Source organism: Typopeltis vanoorti, chromosome 20, assembly GCF_054136105.1.
Source record: "Typopeltis vanoorti isolate ZY-2024b chromosome 20, IOZ_Tvanoo_1.0, whole genome shotgun sequence".
Classification (NCBI taxonomy): domain Eukaryota; kingdom Metazoa; phylum Arthropoda; class Arachnida; order Uropygi; family Thelyphonidae; genus Typopeltis; species Typopeltis vanoorti.
Window position 1 is genome coordinate 88,304,571 of NC_143568.1, and position 13,633 is coordinate 88,318,203.

Here is a 13,633-nt window from a genome sequence, read left to right on the forward strand (position 1 = left end):
ATTTTTGAATCACATTCAGAGATGCCTTTGACATAAGGTGTGGGAATCCTACAGGCTTGTTCTTGTCTAGGTTGATGTGTGTGAGGAAGATGATTTTTTGAGTTGTCTTTGGATTGTATCCATTTTTGTATGGCTGTATTTTTGATTATTTCCAATTCTTGGCTTAAAGATTCTTTGGAGAAGCAGAATCTATTTGCTCTGGTTAATAACGATGCCTAATTTTTGAGATGGATGATGAGCTGAAGAATTGTGAATTTCGTGACCTGAAATTGTTGGCTTACAATAGACAGAAGTGGAGATGGAACCATCTTCTTTTCTTTGGATGTATACATTCAGGAAGGAGATGCCCTGTGGGGATTCTTTTTCTAGAATGAATTTGATGTAAGGATCAAGAAGTCGATTTTTATCTAGAAACAAGTGTAGTTCTTGTTCAGAATGACCCCAGACAGCAAGCATATCATAGCCAGATTTTTGGTTTAGAGGTCATTCTGGGGTCATGTCTAAGTAAGTAGAGGAAATAAGAGATCTGGAGACTAAAATTTAGAGGACACATTGGTAAAATTGTTAGGACCATACAATACATTCTGGCAATGATGTAGAGGATTCTGACTTGTGGAAATAAGGAGATTATGGTTCCACTCTATAAGGCTGTGATTTGGGCATTTGAAATATGGATATATGGAATATTGTGCACAGATTTGGTCATTTCATTCTCAGAAGGATCAAGGGATATTGGAAATGGTTCAGAGAGTTCCATAAGGTGGTTCCTGGTGTCTAGAATCAAGTATGAAGAAAGATTGAGGTGAGGTAATTTATAAAGTGTAATGTACTGAAGGAGGAGGAGCAGTGATGTGATAGAAACATATAAGTTCATTCATAGAATGATGAAAGCTTGGCAGATAGAGAACAAGAGGTCATCCCTGAAATCTGTATATGAAGTGTGTAAGCAAGGGAGTGAGAAGAACAAAATTTATTGTCTGAAGAGCAGTATTTGATTGGAATGCATTGCTTTAGAGTGTAGTGTCTGCAGCAGATGTGAATATATTCAGGACACAGGATGATGACCTGTTTGCATGACAGAGGGACTGCCTACTATTATTATTATTATTATTATTATTCCAGGCAACTCCAAGGAGTTGACAGACTCATCGAGGGAGGCCCTAACATCATGTCAAGAACAACTATTCAACATTCACACAGTATCTATCATACCTCGCCTTGAACTCATTCACGGGTCGTAGCACCCACAACAAACTCTGGCAGCTTATTCCACTCATTCACCACTCTCCAAGTAAAAAACCTAGCTCTAACACCCTTGCTGACCACATTCTTGCCCAGCTTCCATGTATGGCCCCTAGTCCTCCCACCACCAGTCCTATTCTCAAAAATATCTTCTGGATTAATCTTATAGAAACCCTTCAGTAATTTGAATGTCTCAATCATATCATCCCTTTTCCGCCTATCGACCAATTTTTGCAACCCACAAATCTTCAACTTGTTCTCATAAGGTTCATTCCACAGACCTGCTATCATCTTAGTCACTCGTCTCTGGATCCTCTCCACCTCCTCCCCATCAAGAAGAAACCCTGGTACCGATATCTGGGCATAGTAGTCTAGATGGGGTCTTATCAAGGCTCGATACAGAGGAACAATAACTTGTTTGTCTCTGCTTGTTAAAGTATTTTTCAGAAACCAAGTGATTTGATGAGCTGATTTAGCCACTCGATGTGCCCCCTAAACTTCAACTCCCTATCCATCAACACTCCCAAATCCCTGGCCTCATCAATCTCCTGGAGTACGGTTCCACCAATGTGATATACTGCTGCTATTCTTTTCACCCCAAAATGCATAACCTTACACTTTGCTGCATTAAATTGACATCCATTTTCCCTAGCCCAGTCCTCCAAACTATCCAAATCATCCTATAAAATGTTGACATCCTGTGCACTCACAATTGCTCTACCCAACTTTGCATCATCAGCAAACAAGTGAACACTTCCTCTCAGATCCTTTCCTATATCATTGATGAACAAATTGAAAAGTAATGGTCCAAGAACAGAGCCCTGCGGCACACCACTTGTCACAAGCCGTCTTTTGGACTCAACTCCTGAATAAACCACTCTCTGTTATCTCTCCTTCAACCACCCTCCTATCCATCTCACCGACCCTATATCCATCCCCATCTGCTCCAGATTACTGATTAGAGTTTTATGTGGTATCCTGTCAAAGGCCTTGGCAAGGTCCAGTAGAATGACTGTAAACCCATTATCCTTATCCAGTTCAGCTGTCACTGTGTTATAAAACGTGAGCAAGTTACTGAGGCATGACCTACCCTACAGAAAACCATGTTGTCCCCCATACAATATCCCATTTTCATCTATCCAATCCTGTATTCTTTTCTTGACTAAATTCTCCAAGTCCTTGACAACGATTCCTGATATGCGAATCGGTCGGTAATTTACAACAGTAGTCTTGGAACCTCCTTTATGCAGTGGAATTATTTTCCTCTCTATCCACCCCCTCGAGACTAACCCAGAACGAGACTCAAATTAAAAAAAAATGGTCAAGGGTATTGACAGTTCTTTAGCCACTTCACGTATGACACAAGCTGGTATACCATCCAATCCCACAGATGTATTGACATTGAGGTTATGCAATAGACTACTCACCTCCACTTCATTCACCACAATTCCCATATAATCTATTGGTTCATTCATTTCTGCAATGTCACCTGGATGATATATTCTTGCAAAGTGATCCCTCAGTAACTCAACTATATCAACTGATTCAGTTACCTCCCTACCATCGGCATTCCTTAAAATCATTCTGCCATATGCATTTTTTCTTTTACTTGCAACATATTGAAAAAACTGTTTAGGATTCTCTTTAGCCAGCACTCTCTCCTTAAATTCCCTCCATAGTTGTTTCTTTTTTTGCAGCTCAAGCTTAATGGTGTTATTCATCCATTTAACCCCTAATTGATTTATTATTCAGACTCTAGGTATACAGTCAGCCATTGCTTCATGCAAACACTTCTTAACTCCATCCCATGCACTATCAACTTCTAGCCCTTGCAGTTGTACATGCCATGGCACTGAACCAATCAAGCTCCTAAGCTTGTCATACTTACCAGCCCGATAATTCCACATGTACCCTGTCTTAATTGTAAATTCCACACCTTTAGCCACCTCCCAAGTCAAGACCCTATGATCACTCTCAACAATTGGTGGCAATGTGGTCATATTAGTTACAGCCACATTCTTCACTTTTCAGGAACTCTCTATAGAGATGTTCACTCTCTTCATTCCATCCGGGGACATAATCTTTTCTGTAATCTCTAGGGATATATTTTTTTGCAGTTGATATGATTGCTCCTACAAATCTCTTGTACTCTGGAACTCTAACAGGTATCCAACAAATACATTTATCCAATTCGTTTGCAAAATTTCTCCAATTTGCTTTTTTTAAAATTCCAATGCCATCGTGTGAAGGATCTTGTTATAGGTAGTGTCATACTAATTTCCAGTAACCCCAGTCGATGTTGACTGTGTGAGAAATTAGAAAGTACATATCGTCTTGCTGGTAATGGTTGCCCTTCTGTGTTTATTGAAACAAAACATAAGTCTGGATTAGACTCTGTTTGCCATGCTGATGAACTAAAGGCGTTTCTATCCTTGGCATCAAATACAAGGTGTATATTATTTATTTCTGCCCATTGAACGAGGGTCGTCCCTCAGTCGTTGTTATCATGGTACTTCCATTCTTCATGATGACTATTAAAATCACCAATCCATACTGTTGGATCTTGATAAGTAGGTATCATATCTATAGACCATGATGTTAAAGGAGGTTTATAGACATTGACTATTGTTATGATGTGAATTTTCACTCACAAGATGGGTATCATTACCACATCTCGTTGTCAGGACAGAAGCATTTTCTATATCATCCTTGATATATGTTGCAATGCCATAATACCGGTGGTATGTAGCACCGATCAGTTTGTAACCAGTTATTTTTCCTCTTCTATTAAGGTCGTCTTCATTTTCAGCATGCATTTCTTGAAGAAGCACAACATCAATGTTATTTTCTTGTAGTATTTTGCAGAGATAGTCACATTTTGCTCTGTTAATTCCCTTGATATCCAGTTGACATATCTTAAGGCTAAATCCCAGTTTTTTGTCAGCATCATCAATAAAATTAGAAAAATCAGTACTGTTTGACTGCATGCCTTAGTCAGGAGAAATAAGTGTTAAACTGGCTGCTAAATTGCTCTAGCTCAATTAGCGTTACCTAGGGTGCACCACGAGGAGGCGAGCTAGATTACACAATTTTACACATTTATGAATTTCTGAGTAATTGCTTTGCATAGATGTATCATCCAGGTGGAGATATTGTAGTAATAAATGTAAGAGGACCTAAAGCAGATGAATTGGAGGAGCTTACAGCATGACTGAACTATAATGGAAATACAGCAGTGGAATTAGATAGATCTGATGTATTTTACATAGTGCATTACAAGTATTTGTTAAGGAATTCACATATAATTTGACTGGATTGTTAAGTCTCAATTCAGAGTGTGTCCCAAGGGAGTGGAAAGGAAGCTCCAAGTCTGAAGTATAAACTGGTCAACATCTTGAAAGTAGTTGTCAAGGTACTTCAGTAATTGTGTGTGTGTGTGTGTGTGTGTGTGTGTGTGTGTGTGTGTGTGTGTGTGTGTGTGTGTGTGTGTGTGTGTGTGTGTGTGTGTAAAACTGAAGATTCTAAAAAACTGAGAAGCACAGATAAATTGCAATACATAACTGAAATAAAAAAACATTGTATTAATATTCAAGTTGTTCTTTTTTACATGCAATTGTTTGTTGTATGCGTGGTAGCAGACTCTCGAGAACGCCAGTACTGAATAACATCCCTGATAGCCATACTGACAGCAGTATGGCTATCAGGGATGTTATAGCTTAAATTGTTGTTTAAATGTTCAGGATTAAGGCCATACTCCCTGGATTCCACTATCTTTCTTTCAAATTCATCATGGCATCAGAAAATGTTTTCAGATCTATCCCAGGAAATTGAGTGACCTTGAAAATTATCATGAGAATTGTTAGAGAAAAGAATATGGATGGATAAGGCACTAGCATGTAATCTTTTATAGGAGATGTCTCTTTTATGTTTCTCCATACGAAATTCAATAGACTTATTAGTTTGACTGTAATAAGGAACATTATGGTCACACCATAGGTTATATACGCCAGGATATTTCAGATTGTGATGCTTAGGATGGCTTATAAGAGATCGGATTTTTTGAAATGTAGTGAACAACGTCCTGATGTTGTACTTCTTAAGAACTTTAGCCAATTTTTGGGAGACTGAATTGATGTATGGGATTGAGATGCTACCTTTAAAATTGGTAGTCTCTGTATTGCGGTGTCTAGGAGGATCTATAAGAAATTTCTTAATGGTTTTTTTATAACATCCATTCTGTTCAAAGATGTGAGAGGTAATTAATTTCTTTTTGAAGTTCATCTGGATCATTTAAAAGAGAGCGTGCTCTGTGTCCCAAGGAGGAAATAGTTCCGAGTTTTTGTGGTAGAAAACGATGAGAAAGATTGTGAAGATATCTATTAGTATATGTTGGTTTTCTGTACATAGAGATTCTAAATTTTTCAGAACAGCGTGAGAGTTTTATATCCAGGAATGGTAGGGAGTTTTCATGTTCTTGTTTGGCTGTGAATTTTATATTTGGATGTTGGTTATTAAGATGATAAAGAAAATCCAAGAGAGAGTTTTTGCCACGACTCCATATGATGAAAACGTCATCTACATAATGCTTCCAAACTTTTGGTTTAAACAAAAAAGACGATATAGCTCTTGTTTCGAAGTTCTCAAGGTAAATATTTGCCAGAATAGGGGATAAAGGGTTCCCCATCACCAAGCCCTGGTTCTGTTTATAGATGGTTTCTTGATATCGGAAGTAGCCAGATTAAACACAATGCTTCGATAAAGCAAACATTTTTTTGAAACTGGCTATAATATCATTCTCGTTGATGGATATATCTTTTATATGTGATACAAAGTCTATGGTGTTGTTGATGAACAATGACTTATTTAGAGAAAGACCTTGAGGTATTTTGCAAGCTGTTTTGAAAGCTTGTAGGTTGGAGAGTCAATACCCTCCACAATTGGGCGAAGAGGAATATTTTCTTTATATATATATATATATATATATATATATATATATATATATATGACATGGTTTATTTAAAAAGATACTATTAGTTAACTAGTAAACGAAACTAGTTTACTAGTTTTGTTGAATGGATCAACTTCTTCAGATATCACAATAAAAGAAATATACAAAAAATAACAGACTTAAAAATTGCATTAACAGCACTAGTACAAAAGACAGTAGTACATTTTGAAAACAGTAATGCGAGCTTGAGTTCCAAATAAAAGTTGATTACGTGCTGTCACGAGTGTGCCAGTATTGAACAGAGGCAATGTGTGCATTAGAGAGATTGAAACTTAGGCTGTTATTGATATGGGAAGAATCTAAGGTAATTTATCTAGATTCGACAATCTTTCTTTCAAGTTCATCATAGCACACATGGATATTAGAAGTTTGTGTCTAGTCCACAATGCATTGGCGGCCTTCATCTGAGTTAACAGAAAAAAGAACGTGGCTAGAGAGAGCGCTGGCTCTAGTCCTGTTGTAGTTGAAATATCTCTACAGTGTTCTTCCATACGTAAAAGGATGGATTTAGCAGTTTGGCCATAGTATGGCTTTCCACAATCACATAAAATCTTGTAGACTCCTGGAAACTGAGTGGGAAGATGTTTCTCTTTAGGTTTACTAAGTATGGAGCGAAGTTTTGGGACCTTAGAGAAGCAAGTTCTGAAGTTAAATTTCACATATAATATGACTATATATATTTAGTTTCTGTATTCATCCCCCCAATATATATACAGACTGATACCTTTATGCATCTTCCCAACAAACCCTCTGCAAAAATTTGGTATTATTTCAACCCTAGCACATCGAGCCAGATCTTTACTTACAGATGAAACAGAAATTGAAAATGAACTTCATTTTCTTAAACGGACTTTTGTCAACAATGGTTTCTCTCTTAAAAAGATTGATAAATTTTTCTTTTTCAATCGCTCTACTGCTACTGAAGATTCTTCTCTCCCTAGAGCTGTTATTTCATTGCCATACATCAGCTCTCTCTCCCCAAAAATTCTTAAGAAATTCAACATTAGAACTTGCTTCACTACGTTTCCAAAACTTCGCTCCATACTAAGTAAACCTAAAGTGAAACATCTCCCTACTCGGTGTCCAGGAGTCTACAAGATTTTGTGTATTTATGGAAAGCCATATTATGGCCAGACAGCTAAATCCATCCTTTTGTGTATGGAAGAACACCTGGGAGACATTTCCTACAATAGGACCAGAGCCAGTGCTCTCTCTAGCCATGTTCTCTTCTCTATTAACTCAGATGAATGCTGCCAATACCTCGTAGACTGGCCAAAAACTTCTAATATCCATGTGTGTTATGATGAACTCGAAAGAAAGATTATTGAATCCAGAGACATTTCACTAGATTCGTCGCATATTAACAACAGCCTTAGCTTCAATCTCTCTGATGCACACATTGCCTGTGTCCAGTATTGGCGCAGTCATGGCAGCTCACACACGTAGTCAACTTTACTTTAGAACTCAAGCTCGCATTCCTGTTTTTAAAATGTACCATTGTCTTTTATACTAGATCTGTTGACATAATTTTATCATGTCTCTGTCATTTTTTTGTATAATTCTTTGCCTGTGATACCTGAAGAATGAAACTAGTTATATCTTAATATTAAAAATTGTTGTTTTCTCGGTATATAGTCATTTGAACTAATTTTGTGTGTGTGTGTGGGTGTGTGTGTGAGAGAGAGAGAGAGAGAGAGAGAGAGACGGTTGTTTTGATACATTTATATAAAGAGAATTTAATGACTGAAATCGAGAATAATTGTAAGGTTTTAATGGTATAACACACTACTAGTTTCGGCTTTTGACAGCCTTCTTCAGGTGTCTTTGAAAAATAGGAAACAGCAATAAAAACACTGAAGTTTAAAAAAACTGAGAAACACAAAAAAAAAATTGCAGTATATAATTGACATGAAAAAACGTTGTAGTTACATTTAAGTTGTTCTTTCAATCGTGGCATTGTTTGGCGAGTGCGTGCTTGCAGTCTCTCGTGAACGCCAGTACTGAACAACAGCAGAATGGTTATCTGGGAGGTTATAGCTTAAATTATTATTTAAATGTTCATGATTATGGATGATTTCTCTGGACTCCACAATTTTTCTTTCAAACTCATCATGGCAACGAAAGATGTTTTTGGATCTGTCCCAGCAGACTGAATGACCCTGGTGTTCATCATCAGGATTGTTTGAGAAAAGAACATGACTAGTCAAGGCACTGGCACATGTTCTTTTGTAATAGATGTCTCACTTATGCTCCTCTATACGTCATTCAATAGACTTATCTGTTTGACCAAAATAAGGGATATTACAGTCACACCATATCTTGTACACACCAGGATATTTCAGATTATGATGATGAGGCTTTGGATGGCTTATAAGAGAGTGAATTTTTGGAAGTGTAGTAAATAAAGTCCTGATGTTGTATTTCTTAAGAACTCTAGCTAATGTTTGAGAAACTGAACTGATGTATGGGATAGAGATATTACCCTTAATATTGGTTATTTCTTCAGTGCGGTGGCTAGGAGGATCTAGAAGGAATTTTTTAATGGTTCTACCAGAATATCCATTTTGTCTAAAGTTTCCTATTCTGTTTCCTATTTTTAAAAGATACCTGAAGAAGGCTGTCAAAAGCCGAAACTAGTAGTGTGTTATACCATTAAAACCTTACAATTATTCTCGATTTCAGTCATTAAATTCTCTTTAATATAAATATATATATATATATATATATATATATATATATATATATATATATATATATATATATATATATATATATATATATATATATATATATTGGGGGGCAGTAGAGTTTTATAAAGGATAGGTGATGACTCAATAATTTATTCAATTTTTATAATATAGAAACTTTTTGTAATGGTTATGTGTTGACTAAAGAGAATGGCTACACAATTATACTGCTGGAGTTTGCAAATGCATTTGACAGGATAACAGGATCTCCATTACATAAACTGGAGTAAATTGGTATCGATATGAAGCTGGTAGTGTAGATAAGAGAGTAGTTGACGGACATCAGAGAGCTCTTTATGAAAGGGTATAGCCCAGGAGAAGGCCTGTGATTTGTGGTGTGCCATACAGCTCTGTACTCGAGCCACTGCTATTTTGGTACATTAATGATACAGGAAGTGATCTGAAGGAAAATATTCATTTATTTGCTAATGATGCAAAACCGATCAGAGCAGTGTTAACAAAAAGGATGTAAAGATTCTGCAAGATCATTTATAAATTGGCAGTTTGTGTAAAACTAATGACTGTTGATTTAATGTGAAAAGTATAATGTTATGCATTTTAAACAAGCTGTGTATGCTACTTTCATGGAACCATGCAGTCAGAAATTGGTATATGCTCGGGATCTGGGATTGTGGACTGTGAGCAGAGGGTATTGCAAAAATATCTTGTAGGATTAACTAGTTATTAAACACAGATGAAGTGGTCCATATACTTAATTGTAAGGTCCTAAGACAGTCACACCTGGATGACTATTGAGTTCAGATCTGATCACCTTGGTTTCTTGAGGATACATAAGAGGTGGAGAGGATTTACGGGTGAAAGTCCAAGATGGTGGGAGGTCTATAGAATGCTCCTTATAAGGATAATCAAGATAAGTGGGTTACATAAATTGGCTTATATGGGAAATTTTAGCTCTGACTAATGGAGAAGAATCATGTGTCATTCCATGGAAATTGGGCATTATTAGTATGGGTGCCAGTACTAGATTTTTTGCTTTTAGAATGGTGAATGAGTGTAATTGCCAGAGTCAGTTGTGAGTACTTTTTTTCAGTGAATGAGTTCAAAGTGAAGGATGCTTAGTGAAATGTTTTGGGTCTCTTTTTTGGTATGCAGACTTCATGGAAATACCCATGTAATAATAATGATGATGATGATGATGATGATGATAATAACATTTTATTAAAAATTTTATTGATAACAGGTTGATGAAGATGAGCCTCTCTTTAGTAGTCTCATTAGTGATTTATTTCCTGGCATTACTCTTGATAAAATTACATATGAAGAGTTGCAAGAAGTCATTGCCAAGGAAGTGTCTAATGATAACTTAATTAATCACCCTTCCTGGAACCTGAAAGTTGTTCAAGTGAGTATTATTTTAACTATACCTATTCTGTTACCTGTGAAATTTAGCTATAATCATTATTGCATCCTACCCTCAACACACACCCAGCAAGATATTTTATGTTGTGGGGGAGAAATTGTTATTTGCAGTAAATGGCATAACATTTGCTAATAATAAGGACTTTTTTTTAGCTTGTAGTCTCAGATGCAACTAAAATCATCTATAGACTCCTTGATCCTCCATAAGATCAATTTTTTCATGTTATAATTACCAGGATCCGCAGTACTACTGTTAGTATATTTTTAATGGGGTGGAGGGGGAACATGTTCATTAGGACAGTTTTTTTTTGCATTAGTTTTTTTGATTTCCAGCATATCTTTTCTTTAAAATATTCATCTTCAATAGGACCTCTACTTTACATGCATTCTCTTACATGAATTCAGGCAGTTGTTCCTATTATTCTTTAGCAATGTTCACTAATATAAATGTCAGTAAAGAATAACACATTTTTATTACAGATTTTCGAAATTTTCATAAATAATATCTCTAATACAATTATTTATATTAGAGATATTATTTCTAATACAATCCACTCAGCATGACATGGTCTCAGATGCAACTAAAATCATCTATAGACTCCTTGATCCTCCATAAGATCAATTTTTTCATGTTATAATTACCAGGATTCTCAGTACTACTATTAGTATTTTTTAATTGGGGGAGGGGGAACAAATTACTAGGAGTAATTTGTTTTTGCTTTCTCTTATGGTACTGATTGGTCTTAACTGATCTAGGAGCTGATATTTAAAGAGCCTCCTTGTTTACTACTAATACTGAAATGATTACATATTTATATAAATTAAGTGGATATTAAATCCAGCATCATTTCAAAGCTGAATACAGAAACTATAAAGTTTTGTGCAAAAAAATTGACAAGAGAGCTTGCAGGAATACACTCACCGTTATACTACGAGTTGCCCTAGCCTAACCTTATAGGAGAGACGAATGCTCAAAGCGGCCATATATTAGCCTCCTATTGATCCATTTTGATAAGGTTTCACTGGTCTGACATCTGTTTCCAACTCATTGGTTATTGTCAGAGACCAGGCAGAAACCTAAGAGAGCAAAAACTCTCAGTACTAAGAAACTCGAAGTGTCAGAAGGGTGTATTTTCTGTAAGCGAACTCTCAGTTGATGCATATTTACTAAAATAAAGAACCAAAAGGCTTCACTGCCTTTTTGATATAAGTTTGCATCTCAGCGATGCAAAATTATATAAATTAAGTGGATATTTTAGTAAATATTTTAGTGGATATTTTAGTAAATATTACATATTTGTTTAAATTATTTAACTCAGGATAAATTGTTTTTCATAATATTTAATTAATGTATTTTATACAATTACATTTATTTATACAATTTTATATATATATATATATATATATATATATATATATATATAAAAGCTTTAATGACTGTTACTGAGAGATAAAAAGACAAGATATATTTAAAAATGATACTTCTAGTTTACTAGTTTCGTTACATGAACATCCTCAGGTATCGTTGAAAATTTATTTATCACTACGTTAGACTATAATAGATTTAGTTTAATCCTTTATCCCAGTGAGAGCAAACAAAGTTTGCGCCTGAAAATATCTTCAGGACTAAATATAGTGTTGTACTATCTTATCCAGTAAGTAGTGCAACACCATTGGTAGCTTGCTCCACCTTTGCCACGAGTTGCCTTGGTGTTGCACTACTTACTGGATAAGATAGTACAACACTGAAGATATTTTCAGGCGCAAACTTTGTTTGCTCTCACTGGGATAAAGGATTAAACTAAATCTATTATATCCTCAGGTATCACAATCAAAGAAGTATATAAAAAATTACAGAGACTTAAAATTGTAATAACAGAACAAGTATAAAAAGACAGTAGCATGTTTGAAAAAAATGCAAGTATGAGTTCCAAACAAACAAATACTATGCGCTGTTGCGAGTGCGCCAGTACTGAACAGAAGCAACGTATGCATCAGAGAGATTGTAACTCAGGCTGTTGTTGATATGAGAGGAATCTAGAGAAATTTCCCTAGATTCAACAATCTTTCTTTCAAGCTCATCATAGCACACATGGATGTTAGAAGTTTGAGTCCAGTTTACAATGTGCTGGCGGCCTTCGTCTGAGTTAGCTGAAAAGAGAACGTGGCTAGAGAGAGCGCTAGCTCTAGTCCTGTTATAGGAGATATCTCTACGGTGTTCATCCAAACGTAGAAGGATGGATTTAGTAGTCTGTCCATAGTATGGCTTTCCACAATCACACAAAATCTTGTACACTCCTGGAAACTGAGTAGGAAGATGTTTCTGTTTATGTTTGCTAAGTAATGAACGAAGTTTTGGAAGCGTAGTGAAGCACGTTTTGAAGTTAAATTTCTTGAGAATCTTAGCAAACATAAACAGAAACATCTTCCTACTCAGTTTCCAGGAGTATATAAAAAATTGTTTTTTTTATTCTCTGCAAATTACATCTTTTCAATCTTTCCTCATACTCAACATTCCAGATTAGAAACTACCTTAGTCAGTCTATGTTTGCTAAGTAATGAACGAAGTTTTGGAAGCGTAGTGAAGCACGTTTTGAAGTTAAATTTCTTGAGAATCTTAGCAAACATAAACAGAAACATCTTCCTACTCAGTTTCCAGGAGTATATAAAAAATTGTTTTTTTTATTCTCTGCACATTACATCTTTTCAATCTTTCCTCATACTCAACATTCCAGATTAGAAACTACCTTAGTCAGTCGCCTTTGGACCTTTCCAACATCTCTTCATACCTCTGAAAACCCGGTGACCAAATCTGGGCACAATAGTCCATGTGGGGCCTAATCAAAGCCTTATACAACGGAACAAGAATCTCCCTGCTTCTACATGTCAGTGTACTCAGCATCTTTCCCAGAAGCCCTTGTGTTGTCTTCACAATTTTGGTGATATGTCCCCTAAATTTTAGATCCTTATCCACTATCATCCCCAGATCTCTTATTTCCTCTACCTCCAATAATATATTCTCACCAAGCATAAATTCTGCATCCCATCTTTGTTTTCCAAATTTTAAAACCTTACATTTTGCAACATTGAACTCACATCCTCATTTGCTTGCCCAATCACTCAATTTATTCAAGTCTTCTTGCAAGGCCACAACATCTTCACTACTCTTTATGGGTCGTCCCAACTTTTCATCATCTGCAAACAACTGAATATCTCCATCCAAATCTTCACCAATATCATTAATATACAAGTTAAA

At 35.9% G+C, this 13,633-nt stretch overlaps 1 protein-coding gene across 1 annotated transcript in view; it reads left to right on the forward strand.

Annotated features, from left to right (window-relative positions):
• Positions 1-13,633, forward strand: part of LOC150095635 (dynein axonemal heavy chain 8-like) — a 2,108,518-nt gene that overhangs the window by 824,738 nt on the left and 1,270,147 nt on the right. Inside the window, exon 40 of the mRNA XM_090409931.1 lies at positions 10,199-10,360. Within this exon, the coding sequence (XP_090266057.1) occupies positions 10,199-10,360 (162 nt within the window). The remainder of the gene's footprint in view (positions 1-10,198; positions 10,361-13,633) is intronic.